The 19,897-nt window shown below is 45.3% G+C and overlaps 11 protein-coding genes and 1 non-coding gene across 12 annotated transcripts; 6 read left to right on the top strand and 6 right to left on the bottom strand.

Annotated features, from left to right (window-relative positions):
- Nucleotide 1: 1 nt before the first annotated feature.
- HPODL_03693 (Pyridoxamine 5'-phosphate oxidase) lies at nucleotides 2–741 on the bottom strand (the record flags this gene model as incomplete). The annotated part of the gene is made up of 2 exons (XM_014080021.1): nucleotides 2–657; nucleotides 693–741. The coding sequence occupies 2 exons, from the start codon at nucleotides 739–741 to the stop codon at nucleotides 2–4; spliced, it is 705 nt and encodes a 234-aa protein (XP_013935496.1).
- A 111-nt stretch (nucleotides 742–852) lies between these two features.
- Nucleotides 853–1,992, top strand: HPODL_03692 (Inositol phosphorylceramide synthase catalytic subunit AUR1; the record flags this gene model as incomplete). Its single annotated transcript, XM_014080020.1, has 1 exon — nucleotides 853–1,992. The coding sequence occupies one exon, from the start codon at nucleotides 853–855 to the stop codon at nucleotides 1,990–1,992; it is 1,140 nt and encodes a 379-aa protein (XP_013935495.1).
- Nucleotides 1,993–1,997: 5 nt separating this feature from the next.
- HPODL_05218 (uncharacterized protein) lies at nucleotides 1,998–2,312 on the bottom strand (the record flags this gene model as incomplete). Its single annotated transcript, XM_014080019.1, has 1 exon — nucleotides 1,998–2,312. The coding sequence occupies one exon, from the start codon at nucleotides 2,310–2,312 to the stop codon at nucleotides 1,998–2,000; it is 315 nt and encodes a 104-aa protein (XP_013935494.1).
- A 578-nt stretch (nucleotides 2,313–2,890) lies between these two features.
- Nucleotides 2,891–6,928, top strand: HPODL_03691 (BTB/POZ domain-containing protein 1; the record flags this gene model as incomplete). Its single annotated transcript, XM_014080018.1, has 1 exon — nucleotides 2,891–6,928. One exon carries the CDS (start codon nucleotides 2,891–2,893, stop codon nucleotides 6,926–6,928), a length of 4,038 nt encoding a protein of 1,345 aa, XP_013935493.1.
- Nucleotides 6,929–10,691: 3,763 nt separating this feature from the next.
- Nucleotides 10,692–12,899, top strand: HPODL_03689 (NADH-ubiquinone oxidoreductase subunit, mitochondrial; the record flags this gene model as incomplete). Its single annotated transcript, XM_014080017.1, has 1 exon — nucleotides 10,692–12,899. The coding sequence occupies one exon, from the start codon at nucleotides 10,692–10,694 to the stop codon at nucleotides 12,897–12,899; it is 2,208 nt and encodes a 735-aa protein (XP_013935492.1).
- A 53-nt stretch (nucleotides 12,900–12,952) lies between these two features.
- Nucleotides 12,953–14,464, bottom strand: HPODL_03688 (ribonuclease III; the record flags this gene model as incomplete). The annotated part of the gene is made up of 1 exon (XM_014080016.1): nucleotides 12,953–14,464. The coding sequence occupies one exon, from the start codon at nucleotides 14,462–14,464 to the stop codon at nucleotides 12,953–12,955; it is 1,512 nt and encodes a 503-aa protein (XP_013935491.1).
- Nucleotides 14,465–14,540: 76 nt separating this feature from the next.
- On the bottom strand, nucleotides 14,541–15,938 carry HPODL_03687 (Splicing factor 3B subunit 2; the record flags this gene model as incomplete). Its single annotated transcript, XM_014080015.1, has 1 exon — nucleotides 14,541–15,938. The coding sequence occupies one exon, from the start codon at nucleotides 15,936–15,938 to the stop codon at nucleotides 14,541–14,543; it is 1,398 nt and encodes a 465-aa protein (XP_013935490.1).
- Nucleotides 15,939–16,259: 321 nt separating this feature from the next.
- HPODL_03686 (uncharacterized protein) lies at nucleotides 16,260–16,985 on the top strand (the record flags this gene model as incomplete). The annotated part of the gene is made up of 1 exon (XM_014080014.1): nucleotides 16,260–16,985. The coding sequence occupies one exon, from the start codon at nucleotides 16,260–16,262 to the stop codon at nucleotides 16,983–16,985; it is 726 nt and encodes a 241-aa protein (XP_013935489.1).
- A 15-nt stretch (nucleotides 16,986–17,000) lies between these two features.
- HPODL_03685 (Nitrogen catabolite repression transcriptional regulator) lies at nucleotides 17,001–17,687 on the bottom strand (the record flags this gene model as incomplete). The annotated part of the gene is made up of 1 exon (XM_014080013.1): nucleotides 17,001–17,687. One exon carries the CDS (start codon nucleotides 17,685–17,687, stop codon nucleotides 17,001–17,003), a length of 687 nt encoding a protein of 228 aa, XP_013935488.1.
- Nucleotides 17,688–17,870: 183 nt separating this feature from the next.
- Nucleotides 17,871–19,178, top strand: HPODL_03684 (U4/U6.U5 tri-snRNP-associated protein 1; the record flags this gene model as incomplete). The annotated part of the gene is made up of 1 exon (XM_014080012.1): nucleotides 17,871–19,178. One exon carries the CDS (start codon nucleotides 17,871–17,873, stop codon nucleotides 19,176–19,178), a length of 1,308 nt encoding a protein of 435 aa, XP_013935487.1.
- A 46-nt stretch (nucleotides 19,179–19,224) lies between these two features.
- On the bottom strand, nucleotides 19,225–19,298 carry HPODL_05422. The gene has a single exon. It is a non-coding gene; the product is annotated as a tRNA-Ile (tRNA).
- A 139-nt stretch (nucleotides 19,299–19,437) lies between these two features.
- On the top strand, nucleotides 19,438–19,887 carry HPODL_03683 (Deoxyuridine 5'-triphosphate nucleotidohydrolase; the record flags this gene model as incomplete). Its single annotated transcript, XM_014080011.1, has 1 exon — nucleotides 19,438–19,887. The coding sequence occupies one exon, from the start codon at nucleotides 19,438–19,440 to the stop codon at nucleotides 19,885–19,887; it is 450 nt and encodes a 149-aa protein (XP_013935486.1).
- Nucleotides 19,888–19,897: the final 10 nt, after the last annotated feature.

Raw genomic sequence — 19,897 nt, 5'->3', positions numbered from 1 at the left:
ATTAAGGTGCTAATCTCAAAAGCTCCCAAGGTTCATCTGGCGAGGAACGGGTGTAAGTAAATCTATCGTGTAGTCTGCTCTTTCTGCCTTGCCAGAATTCGATTTCCAGCGGAACAATTCTAATACCACCCCATTTTGGAGGACAGGGAATCTCCTCGTCCTTGGCCTCGGAGAACTTTTGCTCAGCCTCCTTGTATTTTTCCTCGAGCTCATCTCTATCCTTGATTACAGAGGATTGAGGTGATGCATGCGCGCCGATCTTCGAGCCTCTAGGACGAGTGCTGAAATAACGTGAAGACGTTTCATAATCGACAAATTCCACAATACCTTCAACACGCACTTGTCTTTGCAGATCCTTCCAGAAGAAGTTGAGAGCTGCGTGAGGATTGCTGCGAATATCCTTATTTTTCTTGGAGGTATCGAAGTTGGAGTAGATAATGAATCCCCGGTGGTCTAGCTCCTTGAAGAGCACCACGCGAGACGAAACTCTGCCGGATGGCAGCTGGGCAGTTGAGAGGACGGCAGACTCTGGGATCGGGTCTGTAGATCCACCCTCGCTGGCTTCTTTAAACCATTTGGTAAATTGCGCAATAGGGTCTCTTTCCAGATCAGAGACATCCAATTGGAATTTTTCGTACTGATAAGTCTTTGGTGCAACTGTGTGTTAGTGCATCATTACGCCTGATACTTACAGATGATCGGGTTGCTCTCCCCTGGTTCTTCTTTCAAGTCTAAATTCATGAAGTTAATTGTGGTGTTATCTTTTTAGAAGACTAATTAATCCCCAGACCTGCCGACGGGACGATAAATTATTTATTTTACTTGTTCCGTGAATTCCTAAACATCCTGGCTATGGTCTTGTACAAACTTATACAAGAATACCGAAGGTCCAGAGAATCCGGGATTACCCTCACATTGCTAAATCATGACTGGAATCCGATGGTCACCTTTAAGGCCATTCGTGAGTCAGAGAAGAATCCTATTCAATACATCCATTATGCCATCATATTCATAGTATTTGCATTTGTGCTTTACATTATTCAAGTTCCGTTTCTGGTCAAACTTGCGATCCCTGTGCTTCTGCTAATTCTGGTGATAGTGCCCATCACATCCCAGTTTTTCAACTATGGGCTGCCTGTTCTAAGTTGGGTGGCCCTTTTTTTCTCTTCAAAATTCATCCCGCTGCAACTTCGGCCACCAATTACAGTGAAAGTGCTACCGGGCATGGAAACGATTCTTTACGGCGATAACCTATCCCAGCTACTTGCATCCTACACTTCCACATTTTTAGACGTGCTGGCTTGGATTCCCTATGGAATTTTACATTTTTCATTACCGTTTGTGGTTGCTGCATTGATCTTCTTATTTGCACCACCTAAAACACTTAGGCTGTACTCTTTCACCTTTGGATACATGAACTTGGTTGGAGTTATAATCCAGAACCTCTTATTTGCGTGTGCTCCTCCATGGTACAAAGTGTTGCATGGACTGGAGAAAGCTAATTATTCAATGAAAGGGAGCCCCGGAGGGCTGGCAAGAATCGACAAAATTCTGGGAATAGACATGTACACCTCAGCATTCACAAATTCGCCATTAATCTTTGGTGCATTGCCATCTCTGCACTCTGCTTGCGCGAGCTTGGACGCTCTCTGGCTATGCTATCTGTTCCCCAGATTCACACCTTTGTGGTGCGTCTATGTGTGCTGGTTGTGGTTCAGTACGATGTACTTGACGCACCATTATTTCTTTGATCTCACCTTTGGATGTTCGCTTGCAATCGCCGCATTTTACTCGACGAAGCTTGCCGGAAAACTCGCGATTAACAATAAATTCTGCCGATGGTCCTACGATCATTTGGATCTGTTCGACCCGATAAAGGAAGACCCGTTGGTCACGGACAACAGCTTTCTCATTGAAGACGATCTCGATGTGGACGACGACGTGCTATTCGATGACACCAGCATCGAAATGCGCGATATAAGCACTGCATAGACTCACTAATCTTTGGCCAGTTTCCGCTTGATTTCTTCGTAATGTCGTAAGTCTCTCTCGTTGAATCTCACAGCTTGCGCGTATTCTCCGAGGATCCGATTCGCTTGCATGAACTTCGCTACGCACCGGTCTGTACAGGACGATTCACCTTTATTCAATTCTGCCTCGCCATACTCGTCCGGAACGCATTTGATTAGGCATTGTTTCTTTATTGTATTCAGTGTCGTATTCATGGCATCATAGTGAAGCTCGGCCAGCCTCATGCGCTCGGGGTTCACCTCCAGGCCGCTGAGCTGGGGCTGATTTAGGAAAAACGACATTATAAAATATTTTTCAGTCCGCAACCCGTACTTAACATTCATGAGGATGCAACAAATTCATTTTCCCAGAGAACCATAGCCAAAAATACTCGGCTACTTGTTCAATGTTTCGGCACTATGAAAGAGATTCACCATTGTATTGAGATGCTGGTTTGAGACAGTTGTATCGACAACTGCGACCGTCCCTTTATGGTGTACGGGTGTTGTCTTCAAAATGCAAAAAATACATATGGGTTATCAATTTCTTTAACTTGTGTGTGTCTCTTTAGCAACTTACCATTCCTATATCAACTACTGTATTTGTGTGCAAGGACAAACCCAAAATGTTTTAAAGGTAAGTACTTGTGCCTTTGCTTTGCGACCGTCCCTCTAACATCTAGTTCACTGCCGCAGCTGATAATTCTGCTCGGGGAGGAAAGTCACCTTCTCCTGGGCCCACTTCAACCAACCGAGACACACACATCTTGCCAAAAAAGTTCGTGAATTCGTTGAGTACCGTTCCCAAACAAGACTTAGAGAAGCGTGATATATACGGGAGAACTTTACTACATGTCGTTTGCTTGACAAATAAAAGATACTTGCTGGAAAAGCTTTTGAAAAACCCCAACCTGAACATATCCATTACAGACCTTGAAAATCACTGGAATTGTTTGCATTATGCGATATTCTACAAGAATTTTATCATTGCTCAAATTCTCATCTCTACCAGGCAGTCTTTACTTCAAGCAAAGGATCGCGAAGGATTTACGCCCTTAGACCTCTTGAGTAGCGAAATCGACATCCGGAAGCTGAAGTGGGTGCCTGAGAGTATTGGCAGACTGCAACGGCCAAAGATCAAAGGGATTGTGGAGGAAGCCGAATATGGCACTGGCGAGATCAATCTTGAGAAAAGGTTTGTGGGAGATCAGTCGTTCAGAACGAACAGCACTGCAAAATCATTCCAGCTTAGCAGGGGAGGTTCTAATATTGTAATGATAGATTCAGTGAAGGATGTCGGTGAAAATTCAGACCATTTGGTGCTTGTGGACATGAGAAGACTCAAGTATAAATACGGTGACCGCGATATATACCCGAGCCTTTCGGAGAGAATTTCATTTCCCAGAATTCGAGACGTCAAGATGTCCAAACACCATTCAATTGTTCTGACCACAGAACCTCGGGCCAATATATTCGTGAAGGGACTGGGCACCCGTGGTCGTTTGGGATTGGGGAATGGACAGCCACAGGACGCTTTTGTTGGAATTCCTGCTTTTGAAAATGAGCGGGTCTTGTTTGCAGATGTGAGCAATGACCACTCAATATGTTTGACTGTGGACGGCAACGTGTACACTTGGGGCTTGAACTCTTACGGTCAGTTGGGCTATCAAGTTGACTTGCTCCCTCATCAAACAGAGGCCTGCGTGTCTATTCCGAAGCTAGTCAACACTGGAGACCTGAAGAAGCAGACAAATTGCCAGATTTTGGGAGTCAGTTGCTCGAAATTTCACTCATTGGTTTACACAAAAAACGAGATTTATTTTTGGGGTTTGAACGTTGGTCAGTTCGGATTTAGTCCTTCTGGAAATGCAAACAAAGTGCCTGGCAAGAATGGCGTTGGTTTGATCCAAGTTAACCCACGAAAACTGACTTTCACCTATGGGGATATCAGGAATGTCTATGCTGCGGACAGTTTCACAGTCGTTCTGAACAACACCAACGAGCTGCACTTTTATCTCAACGGCTTCCATTCGAAAGTGATACCACCGCTGCTCAATAAAATCGACTCAAAGTCTTTCAACACTTTCCGTCCGCGTGTCCTTTCGCAAAGAAAGTCAATCTCGAAATTGGTGGCGCAGAAAGGATGTGACTCGTGTCTTCTTTTGCTCGATAATGGAGATATTATGCAGCTCAATATGGATGTGAAAAGCTTAGATAATGCTTTGTTCCAAAAAAGTGTTCGCTTCACCACCATCTGGAAGGCCTCAAAAGAGCACTTGCGATGCACAGACGTGGACATGGGCAATGATGGCTCTATAATCATATCTGTGCAAGATGGCTCTGCATATAAACGTATCAAGCGTGCCATCGTGAAGGACTCCAAGTCCTCACATGGCTACATATCGAAGAAGTTCAAGTTCTCCAAAATCGTTGGTCTCAATAAGGTTGTCAGGGTGGTTTCTGATCCTCTATTTTCCAGGTTTGCATTTATTCGGGACGATACCGATCTTATACCCCATAGGCTAGCCAAATCGTCGATTCTCCAGGATTTCTATAGTCTGTCGCCATTGAGCGAAATCCAGGATGATCGGCCTGTTCAGCGTCGGGTCATAGTCAACAAGGCGGATGAATCGTATCTGTCGTTGGACACCAGCTTCAAGACCAACTTTGTATATAAAACCAAGGTTTTGGAGGCTGGAGAAGAGGAGATTTTATTGAGGCAGCAAGTCGTTGAAGAGGATTTAAAAGCGCCATCACATGACATGGTCGCCAATTTCAAAAACTCCAGGTGGACACAGGAGAAGGAGAGCATTGATACGATAGCTAGTATCAACGATGATGACATGGTTCGCGAGATTCTGAAGTCGGAGAACATTGATTATTGGTTGACGATGAGGGATTTCGCAAAAGGAAAATACTATGACTACACAGTCTCTGTTGATGGTGTTGATATAGACGTGCATCGAGAAGTCCTGGAGCTGCGAAGCGAAGTTCTCCGTGGCCTAATTCATCAAACTGGCAGTTTGGAGCGCAATGGTGTTGTGCTCACCAATACCCCAGGAAATCTGAAATTCACCGGGAATGTCACCCTCTGTGCGGTTCTTGTGGCTCTACACTTTTTATACACTGACCAGTACCTCGACGTGTGGACAGACTACCCGTTGGGAAAAACTCCCAAACATTTGCAGGAGAGCAAAGCAGCTTTTGAGAACATAGCCAAAATGTTACGTATTGTCTCTCCTATGGGTCGCGTTGAATGTACAAACCCTTTGCGCAGTGATTTGGAGAATTTACAGGGCGACTGTCTGATTAAATTGCAAGACACCAAAGTGACTGTTTTCAAGCCGCTCATAGTTGCCAGGAGTGCATATTTTGAAACAGTGTTTTCCAGTCGGTGGAATATGGACTCTGCCACGATACCTGAAATCAGCTCGACCGTGTTTGGGGTAATTCTGAAGTACTTCTATGGCGTGGAATATGATGAGCTATTCGGTGATGTGGAACAAATTGTCGATGTCACATCGTTTATTAACTTCGCACTGGATGTCATGGATGCTGCTGAGCAACTCATGTTGGACGAACTGAGCGATATTTGCCAGCTACTGATAAAGGACTTCATCAGCTTGGACAATGTGCAATACCTGCTCCGCCACTCATACAACATGAAGGCTTCCAAACTGTTTGCCAACTGTTTGTGGTTCATGTACAATAACTTGGACGTTCTCCTTCTTGACCCCTGTTTTGGTGAGATGATCGAAGAAGAAGAGAGTGCGTTTTTGAACACTGTCAATGATGCTATGAAATGGTTTGCAACCCTCAAAAACCACCACCGTGAGGCACCTGCTCTCTATCTGAAGGAGAATCCTGAGCTCATTCGCGAGATGGTTGACGACATAGACAGTTACAACGCGCATTTCATTCATCCTTTGCTTTGGGATGTGTCCAGACCCGTATTTGATGACCAGACAGCAGTCCCGAAGGTCAGTTCGGCAGAGCGTAGAAGACGTTCGTCTGCAAGACGCCTTGAGGAAAAGAAAGCCAACATTCCTGGTGCAACGGCGAAACCACGCACTTTGTCCAAGGTGCTTTACTCTCAAAAAATGGTTTCGCAAAGCACTGAAGAATTTGATGAAAATGCCATTGCAGATGACGAGACAGATCATGATTTTGTCCAGGTTACAAATAGAAAGTCATCCGTTAGGTCTAGCTTCTCCGTATCCAGTCCGATTCCTATACAGAAAAGCGGCTCAATCAGCAATACGAAAAAGCCTTCGCCTCCACCAGTTTCGCCCAGCAGCTCTCGCCACACATCGGTCACCATTCATCAGGATACCCCGAATACCAGTGCAGGAAGTTTCTTAACGCTAGCCGAATCCTATGGTTCTCCTGGAACTCCTGGATTCAAATCGACCAGCCCCACTCCCCCTGTTGTCAAGGCAAGCTCGAAGAATATGCCTCGACTATCACAAAGGGAGCGGATTAAGAGAGGCAAGCAGCAGCAGTCTTCACCGACCGGCTCCAGTATCATGAACAATGTCAATGTATGGGGAGCTTCGCCTCCAGATACTCCTTCAAAGCCTTACACCCTGGTGGACCAGACTTCCGTGCTTGCATCTGTGCCATCTTTCGAGAGTGTTTTGCTGGAAGAGAAGATGCTTCAAGAGAAGCAGAACCCTCAGCCGGTGAGATCCTTCGAAGATATACAGAACGAGGAGCGCTTTGAGCAATGGTGGGCCCAGGAAAGCGAACGTGTGCAGAGGGAGCTCCAGCGGGCTCAGGAGGCCGATAAGCCTCGTCAAATTCGCCGAAACAGCCGCAAATCCTCCAACTCTAAAGACAGTAGTCAAAGAGACGGCTCCAAAAAGATGCCCAAAAAGCACTATCAGCGTCGTCCTGATAGGAAAATTGAGGTTAAATAATATATAGTTTGTATTTAGTTGAATTCTAGGAACTCTAATTATCACTCTCGTCGCTGCTTTCGCCGTCATCGCTGGTATCCTCAAACCAGCCGAACTCATTGAGATCTACAAAGTACTCACCACCACGCTCAGAAACTATCACACCTTCTCCTCTTAGGAGATTTGCCTGCTCCCTAACTGCTTCCGCCCGTTCGCGTTTTGAAATCATCCCTTGGGAGTTTACGACCCGCCACCAGGGCAGATTCTGGAACTCGGGATCATCAAAGAACCGAGAGTATGTCGTAAGGTTTTTAAGCGACATTCCCACCTGTCTAGCATTCTGCGGCCGGTATATTCGACGCGCAATCTGACCATAAGACGTAACCCTGCCATATGGTATCTTACAGGTTTCCGTAAACACGGAATGGTGGAAAACAAGCTGCTCCCCGGTTGGCTGTCGCATGGTGAAAATAAGTGCACAGCCTGAAAGCAATAAATTAAAAGTGAAAAGTCGAGTTGTTCTTTGTAGGCGAATAAACAAACGATGCCGGACAAGAAGGAGACTCTGGAAGAACGAAAAAAGAGGTACTTCCTCCAGGAAGATGCCAAAACAGAACGGCTGAAAGATGTCAAAGATAGCACTAAAAGGTTCAAGTATCTATTGAACCTTACACATTTGTTCCGGCACTTCATTGATTTGAACGCGTCCAAGGACAAACAACTGATGAATTTGATTCGCCAGATTGACTCGCAGAAGGGCAGCGGAAAACCGAACAAAAAGGCATCCTCGGGACGAAGACGCAAGTCAGAGAAAGAAGAGGATGCAGAGCTGATCCACGACGAGGAATACGAGGAAGAGACTACTGTTCTGACCGAATCTCCAAGCTACATTCAGGGCAAACTACGGGATTACCAAATTCAAGGCCTAAACTGGCTCATATCGCTGTATGAAAACAGACTTTCGGGTATTCTTGCCGATGAGATGGGACTGGGAAAAACATTGCAAACGATTTCGTTTCTTGGTTTTTTACGCTATTACAAGGGAATTGACGGACCCTTCATTGTCGTGGTCCCCAAATCTACTCTGGATAATTGGAGACGAGAATTTGCTAGATGGACGCCTGAAGTTAACGTTCTTGTTCTTCAAGGAACGAAAGAAGAGCGTGCAGAGCTGATAAATGATAAACTGATGCAGGCTGATTTCGACGTCTGCATCACCTCCTTTGAGATGGTCATTAGAGAAAAATCGAAACTGGGCAAAATTAGATGGGAATACATCGTTATTGACGAAGCCCATAGAATCAAAAATGAAGAAAGCGCGTTGTCCCAAATCATTCGTGTATTCTACTCCAAGCATAGACTTTTAATAACGGGCACGCCATTGCAGAACAATTTGCACGAGCTTTGGGCGCTTTTGAACTTTATACTGCCAGATGTTTTTGGTGACGACGAGGTGTTCAACGAATGGTTCGAGAGTCAGGGAGAAGAAGATCAGGATCAAGTTGTGCAAAAATTGCACAAAGTTCTTTCTCCTTTCCTTCTGCGAAGAGTCAAGAGCGATGTAGAAAAATCCTTGCTACCGAAAATCGAGACCAATGTGTACGTCGGCATGACTGATATGCAAATCAAGTGGTATAGAAATTTGCTCGAAAAGGATATTGATGCTGTCAATGGCGCTATCGGAAAGAGAGAAGGAAAGACGAGGCTGCTCAACATTGTGATGCAGTTGCGTAAGTGTTGCAACCATCCGTATTTGTTTGAAGGTGCCGAACCAGGTCCACCTTATACAACAGATGAGCATCTGGTGTACAACAGTGGCAAGATGATCGTGCTAGATAAGCTGCTTAAGAAGCTACAAAGCGAAGGTTCCAGGGTCTTGATCTTCTCTCAAATGAGCAGATTGCTGGATATCCTGGAGGATTACTGCTATCTTAGAGGTTACCAATATTGTCGAATTGACGGGTCCACTGCACACGAGGAGCGAATCCAGTCGATTGATGATTTCAACAAGCCAGGTTCTGACAAATTCATCTTTCTGCTGACGACAAGGGCTGGTGGCTTGGGCATTAATTTGACCACGGCTGATGCTGTTGTTCTTTACGATTCGGACTGGAATCCTCAGGCGGATTTGCAGGCTATGGACAGAGCTCACAGAATTGGACAGAAAAAGCAAGTCAAGGTGTTCCGTTTCGTGACTGAAAATGCTATAGAGGAGAAAGTCTTGGAAAGAGCAGCACAAAAGCTGCGTCTGGATCAGCTGGTGATCCAGCAGGGCCGTGCTAATAACAAGGCAACTTCACAGACTATTGGTAACACCAAGGATGATCTGCTCGGAATGATTCAACATGGTGCGGAGGACGTTTTCAAGAACAAGGTCAACTCTGCAGGCTTAGATACCGATATCGAGGCCATTTTGAATAAAGGAAAACAAAAGACAGAGAGTCTGAATCACAAGTACGCAAAGCTCGGGTTAGACGATTTACAAAATTTCACATCAGACTCCTCGGCCTATGAATGGAACGGAGAGAATTTTGCTAAAAAGGAGCATTCCACTATAAACTTGTGGGTGAACCCAAGCAGAAGACAGAGAAAAGAGCATCAGTACTCTATCGATAACTATTACAAGGATGTGTTGCAAAACGGTCGTCCGTCCCCCTATAAAGGACCTAAGCAATATAACATCCAAGACTTCCAATTCTACCCTCCTCAGTTGAAAGACTTGCTGGAGAAAGAGCAGCTTGCATACAAAAAGAAGATCGGCTACCAAGCTCCCCTTTTAGATGGTTTAGACAGCGAAGATGAGTTTGTGGCCAGTGATGACGAAACAAAGACTGATCAGCGTGAGCGCATGGAGAAAAGCAAGCAAAGGCAGCAAGAAGAGCAACAAAAGATAGACAATGCTGAAGAACTAACTGAAGAAGAGCAGAAACAGAAGGAAGAGTTGCTAACTCAAGGGTTTGCAAATTGGAACAAGAGAGACTTCTTGTCGTTTGTTCATAGCTGTGCAAGACATGGGTCTAAAAGCTACGCAGCCATCGCTGCAGATCTGCGAACCAAATCCGTTGACGATGTCAAGGCTTACAGTGAGGTTTTCTGGCAACGCTACAAGGAAATTGACGGTTGGGAGAAATATGTCAACCAAATTGAACAGGGAGAGAAAAAAATACAGAAGGTTTTGATGCAGCAGGAGATTCTTTCTGAGAAGGTGGGACAATATGATGCCCCACTGCAAGAAATGAACATAATTTATCCTCCCAACAATTCGAAGCGACTTTATACAGAAACAGAGGACCGCTTTTTGTTGATGAAAGTTAACGAATATGGACTGAGCAGGAAAAATTTGTATGATCTGATCAAGGCTGACATCATGAGGGAAAACGAGTTCCGGTGCGCGTTCTATTTCAAGTCCAGATCGAGCATCGAACTCAGCAGAAGGGTTGCAACGCTACTCTTGGCCATCACCAGAGAGGCCGAGAATCCTGCTTCGTTGAAACGCAAACCTGCTCATAAAAAGGTGGCGGGTGCTGAAAATGACAGCCGCCAGGTGTCAGTGGAACCGGCAGACTCAGAGGAGCGAGACCTCAAGAAAGCCAAAAAATAGAGTATGTTTCGTAAGCGCCGATCGTCGCGTCGATTTTATATCTACCCCTAAAACGTTGTGCTCGAAATAAAAATGAGGAGTAAAAAGGGAACCAGCTTTGTAATTAGTCTGGTTTATTTGGGCTGATCTTCAGAAAAGCTTTGGTGGATAGTACTAGATTTTGTTTGCCAATCATAATAGGCCATGTTTGGGGAGCGAACAATACTGGGCTCACGGTCTTGGGCGTTTTTCCTTAGGAGATGTGGGGAAGCAGGTAATCGAAGATTCAGTACAAGCGGATTCCGTTTCCAAGATGTCGAAGTCAAGGTTGATGGTGTTAGCGTGAAAATTGAGGCAGGGTCTTCAATCATTCAAGCGGCAGATAAGGCTGGTATCATGATCCCGAGATATTGCTACCATGACAAACTGGCTATTGCAGGAAATTGTCGTATGTGTCTTGTTGAGGTTGAGAAGTCTCCCAAGATGGCTGCTGCCTGTGCCATGCCGGTTATGAATGGAATGTCCGTGCTCACGAATTCTGAAAAGGTAAAGAAAGCTAGAGAAGGAATTACAGAATTCTTGCTTTACAACCACCCTCTTGATTGTCCTGTGTGTGACCAAGGTGGAGAATGTGATCTCCAAGAACAAACACTTCGGTACGGTTCTGACAGGGGCCGCTTTCATGAGGTGTCTGGTAAACGAGCTGTCGAGAACAAGGCCCTTGGCCCGTTGATCAAAACGTCGATGAACAGATGTATTCACTGTACTCGATGTGTGAGATTTTTGAATGACGTTGCTGGGGCCCCAGAAATGGGAAGCACGGGTAGAGGCAATGATCTCCAGATTGGCACTTATGTGGAGAGAAACGTGAACTCCGAAATGAGTGGAAACGTGATTGATTTGTGTCCGGTCGGAGCTCTGACTTCGAAGCCTTACGCTTTTAAGGCACGTCCTTGGGAATTAAAGCGTACTGAGACAATAGATGTGATGGACGGTTTGGGTTCTGCTATACGTGTTGACAGCAGAGGTTCTGAAATTATGAGAGTTCTTCCTAGACTCAACGACGAGATCAATGAGGAATGGATAAGTGATAAGACCAGATTCAGTTACGACGGGCTTGCAGTTCAAAGACTGACTAAGCCAATGATCAAGGTGGATCACATGTTCGCCGATGCGACCTGGCACGATGTGCTGAGCCTGATTAAGGAGAAATACGAACAGCTGAAACCGGCCGAAAACGAGGTCAAAGGAATTGCTGGAGCTCTGGCAGACGTTGAGAGTATGGTTGCTCTGAAAGATTTGATCAACAGAATGAATTCTGAAAACCTAAATCTTGATGTTCCTATCACCAATATTCCTTCGATTGATTTCCGCTCTAACTATCTGTTCAATTCAACCATCGAGCGCATCGACGAATGCGATCAATTGCTTTTGATTGGCACGAACCCAAGGCACGAGGCGCCTTGCTTAAACGCAAAGTTGAGAAATAGATGGCTCAACTCTAACATGGAGGCTTCTTTGATTGGTGAAGAATTTGACTCAACCTTTGAATACGAATACTTCGGGTCTTCTGCAAACGATTTGGTCAAGGCATTGAAGGGTAAACTTGGTGATAAGTTAGCGAATGCCCAAAAGCCAATGGTTATCGTCGGTTCCGGTGTGTTGGAAAATAGGGACTCGCTCGCAATTCAGAAGATCCTTTCCTTATTCGCTGCCGGAAAGCCAAACTTCAACAACGATGATTGGAAAGCAATCAACTTACTCCACAGAGAAGCAGCTAGAACTGGTGCCTTGGATATCGGGTTCTACACCGAAAGCCCCAAGGTGAAGTCTGCTAATCCAAAAATTGTTTTCTTGTTGGGTGCAGATGAGGTTGATCCGACAGCCATCCCTAAAGAGTCGTTTGTTATTTACATTGGCTCTCACGGAGATGTTGGTGCTTCTTTGGCAGATGTGATTCTTCCGGGGGCAGCATTCACCGAAAAGAGCGCGACTTACGTTAACACTGAAGGCCGTGCTCAACTTACCCGTGCGGCACTTGGACCTCCAGGTTCTGCTAGACACGATTGGCAAATTATAAAAGCTATAAGCGAATATGTGGGTCTCGGGCTACCATATGAACATGAAATGCAATTGAGGTCCAGAATGTTAAACATTGCTCCACATTTGGTGAACTACGACGTTGTTGAACCCACGTCTACTGAACTTTACACTTTGAGCTTGAATATCGCTGCCACCGTCAAAGTGGGTGCTATCAAAGGTGAGACCTTGAAGAATCCAATAGAGAACTTCTATTTCACGGACGTCATTTCTAGAAACTCCAAAACCATGGCCCAGTGTGTGGGAAGCTTTGGACCCAAGATTGAGAAGATCCAGGACGAGAACGCTCATCTTTACCTAGGTATCACATGAGCCCACCGGTCTCTCTATTTATTCTTATTATTTATTACTATGACATCAATCTTTCAATCAACAAATGCGTGACAACGGGGCAGAATTCCGGGGTGGGCGAGAACAAATGCGGCACATTGATTTCGCGACTTTTTCTTGCTCGGAGCAGATGATATGCAGGCTGCCACGTCGTTTATCAGTAGAGTGGTCTCAAATTCTTGACCTCTGGTAACAGTTTTGTAGACCGGCAAAACCTTACTTTTTGACAAAATAGCGTAGAGCTTGTCGGACGACATCGCGTCCACCTCTGACTGCGGCACTAGTGCCGGTAGAGTTATATTATCGTTTTCAGGGTTTAGTTTCAGCTGTTGCGTATTCACCTTGGTATTTTCCTGTATGGTGTTCGGAACAACGGAAACTTCCTTCGGGGTGGCTTCCCGCAGCTTGATGTACTTTTCAATGACTTCCCTCTTGCTCAACGCGTCTTCTGCGGCTCTAAGTCCGGCCTGTTTTAAGTTGGATCCTTCTCCTTCTCCAATTATTTCATCACCAATCATACATTGAACAATAAAAGAAACATCAAAACCGTTTCCTGTTTGTTTGGTGATATAGCGTGGAGGAAGTGCAGCCGAACCTATGAGAGCGTACAGTTGTGCCTTTGCGTCATTGTTGAGATTCTTCAGATTGAATCTCTCGGTTAGCTTGGAAAGCCGTGGTGTGATAAGTTGTTCTAGCCACTTTTTAATCGTGTCCAAGTTAGAGTAGTTGCTATCCACGTACAGCCCGCCAACATAAGCTTCAAAGACGTCTGAGTAAATCTTGTGTTTACCCTTCTGGAATGCAGCATCCTTGGCAAAATTCACAACCAGCTTTTCAGGAAATCCGTACTTTTCAGAGAATTCGCCCAGAGAGCTGTTACTGATTAGCTGTGAACGTAAAATGGATAATTCTCCCTCGTCGAAGCTTGGGTATCGTTCGAACAGTATCTGTGTAACGAGGTTGTTGATGATCGAATCTCCCAAGAACTCTAATCGTTCGTTATTCGACTCCAAAATCTCTTTCTTGGAAAGGTGTTTGGTATTACTGACTGCAGAACGATGTGTAAAGACTCTGGCTTCTATGACCGGGTCCTCGATTTTAGGAAGTGGAGGCATGCTCATATTGGGTGAATCCGTATTCGAGTTTGTATCGTGCTTTGGTCTTTTGAGTTTGAGTCTCATTTTGCTTGATCCCTTCAACTTTATGCTCTCATCAAAATCTGCTATTTGCTCAAATATTTTTAGCTTTCCATTCTCATAGAGATCTTTCAGCCTCGCAGCGAGCTGAAGCTTCTGACTTCGCTCAACGGCCAGCAGAACCTCTTTTCCATCGTTTTGTTTCTGTATGTTGGCCAGACAGTTGCGCAACTGTTCAGTATTTAACGACTCCTTGATTATCTGACGGATGCTATGCTGCAATTGGGTGACAGCGTACTCAATTGTGACCGCACTTCTGGATGTAAGCCCAACTTCTGGATTGTGCTCTGCGTCAAGGGCCATCTCATCAGGTGTCTCATCTGCGTGTGCTATACTCCTGCGTTTGGACATCAAATAAATAAATGCAAAAAAAATACTTGACACAGCCTTTGATATATATATGCCGACTATCTATTATACACTGGAATCAAAATCTAAATTTCTCTTCCTTCTTTTCGTGATTGTGTAGTTCCTTGCGCCTCTTCGAAGGTGGCACAGACTCCTCGTCTCCGGTGCGTTTCAAATCGTATGCGAGGGTTTCAGAGCCGTAGATGCTCTCGTGCTGACCACCCTTTTTCTCCTTCAAAACTGTGTAGAGCTTCTTAGGGTACCCATCATCATTTTCGTTGGCGTCCTGTTGTACTTGAGAGTTGTTTAATGGAACATTTTTAGCTTCAAGACTATCAATGAACACATCTCCTGCAGAAGCGACATACTGTGTATCCGACTCTTGTTCAGTTCGTGAGGTGCGCTGTTCTTTCTCTTCCTCCTCTTCCCCTTGGTCTGCTTCCTCTTCGCTCTCGCTTTCATATATTTCTTCCAGTTCTCCCCATCTGGTGCGATCCACAGGCTCTGCTCTATTGACCACAGTTCTTTGGTCGTTGTCAAAAGAGACAGTCCCGTCCGAGTTGATACGCATATAAGGATAAGCTGGCGGCGGTCCAAGCTTTTGAAACTTCTCATACCATGGTGGCAATCTCGATTTGGGTCCAATCATGCCCAGAGCTTCACGGAGCCGAGCACTCATCACACCTGGACGATATTTGCTGACTTTGAACGGACCAAGGAGCTCGATGCTCTCCAAACCTTCGAAATAGACTTCTCCATAGCGCAGGAGATCCGGCTTCGTCTGGTTTTTGAAAAATGCGTCGTATAATTTGTTGAAATCGATGTCCAGTTGACCCATACGTGGTTGAACTCTTTCTCTCATTCGTTGTTTCAGGGTTGTTTCTTTATCATTCATAGAGCTCCTCATCTGTATGATTCCCGTATCAGCAATGAATTTGGGCAACTGGTAAGGAGGTCTGTCGTAATTTCTTCTGCCCATTAAAAAGCCTTTAGCAGCGCCCCAGTGTTGCGGAACAGGAATCGCATTGTGGAGTGTCTTCAGATACACGAGAAGTCGCGGGTCTGGAGAATTAACGTCTGCCATCTCCAGAAGTTCAGGCTTGTCCGACTCAGCTTTCAAGTATGCCAATGGGATCTGGTATTTCCTCTTGAACTGACGTTTTGACAGCTGCTCGGGGAGATCATCTTTCTCAAAACCCTCGTACTCCGACTTCGTCTCTTCTGTTTTCTGTTCATTGTCATGTCCTTCCGCAGTTGGTGATTCCCTTGGCTTATTGAATTTATCAAAAATAGCCTGGTAGTCAGCAAAACCGTCTACTGGGGCGTCTTCCACAACCACGTCCACAGGGGAGTCCGGTGCTTCCACCTCATCTACGTCGGTTTTGATTTCGGGAAGCTGCCGCTGGACAGTCCCAGGCAAGCCCTTCCTCTGTTTCGCCCGTTCCCTTCGGAGCTGGTTTTTGGTTTTGTGAACCATCTGAATAAAAAAATATTCTTCGGCTGTGCTTTTTGGAACATGTCTGAGACAAGCGATAATGCAAACGCACCAACTTCCAACGAACCGGTCTCCAGTGAACCAGGTCTACGTGTGGGCCTAAACGACGCACCCAAATCTCAGTTGTCTGTGTGCGAGATTACACAGAAATTGAGCTCCGAACTGAACGACGCGCTAGACGAACTGGCAAAAATAGATAAGGCTCTCAACCGAACGTACGACAGCATCGAACGCAAGATCGGCCAACTAGCCAAACAGTAAATAGCATTTATATCTTAGATCACGCCGTGTTGAAAATCTTTCATGTTATTTTCACTACCTGTGCGGAAGCTCAGCACGAAGGTCATTTCCACTCCGGGCTTCAACTCGGTAGAGTCGTATCTTAATTATGCGCAGGTCGTTGGAACGTCTCCGAAATCAACAGTGTTTAGGGGATCCTTGTACGAAATCTCATTTGCAGACTTCCTTGCTGATCACCTAAGTTTGAAACGAATAGTACTCCAAGGAGGTGCGAACGATGGAGGTATCGATATGCAAGCCACCTGGAACTTGAAGCAGCTGAAACGTGCACCTGAAAAGCCTGCAGACGCCTACTTGGGTCCTGCTCTTAAGCACGTTGTTCCATTTGTTGAGCAAAAACAGAGTGATGCTTTTAAAGTGCATTTATACGTGCAATGCAAATGCTGGAAGCGAAGCAAAATGGACGCTAAAATGGTTCGTGAGCTCACAGGGACATTTGCAGACTTCTTTGCTAGAGAAAAGCTACAAAATAGGGCGTTGGTCATGTTTGTCACTCCTACAGGTGCCACAAAAGTCGGGCTCGCAAATTTTGACTCAAGCGTGGTCCCCATGATATTCGTCAAGTTCAGCGTACCGGAACTCAAGTCCCCAGGCCTAGACCCATACAACGCCGAAAATTACATCAAAGGACGGGCAGAAAGTTTTTACTGCAATCCGATAGCACAAGCACTGTTGTCCGGACTCGACTGGAAGACATTTGCAAATACAATTGTACGCAATCAGAGATAACAGAATCATTTTATTCTACTCAGGGATCTTGGATCCACGCTTGACGGCCTCGATCTCTCCGATGTTTCTAAGCCATTGACAGAGTCTTGGGAAATTCTCGACTTCCTCTAATCTGCGAGAGTTGACCCAAGGCCAGGAGCAGAGATCGGCAATTGACAGGTGGTCACCCACTAAATAACCGGTCTTGTTGCGGGCAAGTCTCTCTTCCAAAACAGAGAATAATCTAATTGTCTCATTTTTATATCTCTCAATTGCATATGGAATCTTCTCCGGAGCGTAGTAAACAAAATGGTGGTACTGGCCCTTCATTGGACCCAGACCAGCCATCTGGAAGAAGACCCACTCCAATTGTTCGTAGTACAGGTCAGTGCCGTATTCATAACTGTATTTTCTGTCCTTGTCGTATTTGTCACAAAGGTACATCATAATGGCAGCACTCTCATTCACATGGGTCACTTTTCCATTGGCGGAAACATCGGTTAGAGAAGGAATTCTTCCGTTGGGATTGAATTGGAGATACCAATCCTCCTTACATTCACCTCTCATGATATCAATCTTGCGGACATGGTAATCCAGACCTAGTAATTCAAGCAGAATCGACACCTTCTGGCCGTTCGGAGTAGCCAGAGAGTACAGCTTAATGTAAGGAGCCTCCAGTCCAGATTCTTTAGGGTCGCTTTCGTCAATAATGTAGTGAACCATTCTTTATGAAGTCAATTGAGAAGAAAACGTAGATGTTAAACCAATTTAGGGAACTGCCTTTTCTCTCGTAGACTATGGCGTGCATACAATATTGCTATTTGGGCCATCTTAGTAAGCAAGCATCATAGTCGCGTCGATCGACTCGTATATATTTTTTTGTAATTTGACCTAGTGTGTTCAGCCATGGAAGTGTCCCTTTCCGTTGAGGAAACGAACCAATTGCGGGCAAAATTGGGTCTTCCATTGATTTCTACAGGTGATAGGCCTTCAGAAACTAAAAGAAAGAACAATGACTTAGATGAAACGAACAAGATACGATCACAATTAGGACTGCCTTTGATCACATCAGAAAAAGCAGATAATGACCCGGAGTACGAAAACTATAGGAGAGTGGAGGATGAACGCATGAAGCAAAAACAATTAGATGAGCTGCAGCAGCGAATATCCAAAACCAAGAGCGATTTACATCGGCATAAGCTGGAATCAGGGGAAACGCTTTTAGCGAGATTAGACAAGGAAGAGAACACCGACGATGAGTGGCTCGCTAAGCTGGGCACTTCACAGCAAGTAAAAGTAACACGCAAGAGAAAGGCAACTTTGGAGGATGATGATCTACAGGGTGTAAGTGTTGCTCACAATAAAGAGGATTATGCGGAGCTACTCGGAGAAAGCCAAGAAGTGGTATTCACATTAAAAGACAAGAGTGTGTTTGACGAAGAAGAAGACCAGCTTGAAAGCCATGAGCTTGCAAAACGCAGGCGAGTGAAAGAATTTTTGGAGGGCCAGGTGAAAGAGAACAAGAACGGCGATAATAAAGAACAAGATAATGGATTCAAAATTGGGGAGAAAATAATTCCAAAGAGGCAAACAAAGAAACTTGTTTCATTGGATTTGGATGATGACGAGCAGGAGTCCCAGCCATCTGACTATAGTGCCCCAGTAATTAAGAGATTAAAGAGTAAGGTTAGAAACAAGCGGAGTGATAAAGAAGAGCTGAAGGAAGCTAATTTTCAGCGATTGAAGCTGATCAATGAGGATTTGGAAAAGGAAGACGACATCGAGCTGAACAAATTCTTGTCTGCTTCAAGACGACAAAGACAGGAATCACGACCTATAGCGATCGAAGAACACCAACAGGAAGAAGGAGCCGTGGTTTTGGATGAAGACGCAGATTTCTTGGAGAAGCTCAACGGTGACGACACCGTCGAAAAATCTGAGAACGTTGAAGAGGTTGCTGAGGTTGCTGACACGACGGAATCCAACTCTAGCCTCACTCATGTCTCTGAAAAACTCGCTGTGCTCCATGACGAAGTCGATGCGAATATGGGACTTTCCCGTACTCTTAAGCTTTTGAAAGACAGAGCAGAGCTCGCCTCAAAATCTGACGGGTCCAAAATTAACTTGGTTTATCGAGACGACAAGGGTAGGGTTCTCAACCAGAAAGAAGCCTACAAGTACCTGTCTCATCGATTCCATGGACATAAGAAATAGCTCAAAAAATAGGCCCGGCTGCTCTCAGCTAAACGATGTAAAAAAATGGTTCCTAGCAGGATCGAACTGCTGATCCCCGCGTTATTAGCACGATGCCTTAACCAACTGGGCCAAGGAACCTGGAACGGTTGTATACTAGCGGTAGATATAAATACAGCTAATTTAGAATTCTTCGCACGCGTCAAGATCATCTTCTCAAGTTTTTCGTGTCATGTCTTCGGATAGGCATTTTAATAAAAGACAGAAATTGGAACCGACAATGCAGCCCCTGAAAGTGTACCTCCGTTCTCCAAAAGCCAAAGCCCCAACTCGAGGTTCTGCATTGGCTGCTGGGTATGACTTGTACTCCTCTGAGAAGGCAGTGATTCCTGGACACGGCCAAGGACTGGTGGCTACTGACATCAGCATTATCGTCCCCGAAGGTACATACGGACGCGTGGCTCCTCGTTCTGGACTTGCAGTCAAGCATGGAATTTCAACCGGTGCCGGAGTCATTGATGCTGACTATCGTGGAGAAGTGAAAGTCGTTCTTTTCAACCACTCCAGTAAAGACTTTGAAATCAACGAAGGTGACCGCATTGCACAGCTTGTACTCGAAAAAATTGTGATGGCTGAGGTCAACGAGTTGACCACCGAGCAATGGGAAGAAGAGACTACTGAGAGAGGTGAGGGGGGATTCGGATCTACTGGAGGATTTGGAAAGAAATAATCAATAGTCT

This window comes from Ogataea parapolymorpha, chromosome IV (genome assembly GCF_000187245.1).
Source record: "Ogataea parapolymorpha DL-1 chromosome IV, whole genome shotgun sequence".
NCBI classification, from domain to species: domain Eukaryota; kingdom Fungi; phylum Ascomycota; class Pichiomycetes; order Pichiales; family Pichiaceae; genus Ogataea; species Ogataea parapolymorpha.
The sequence above is the reverse complement of the archived record's forward strand: the minus strand, read 5'-3'. Positions and strand labels throughout refer to the sequence as shown.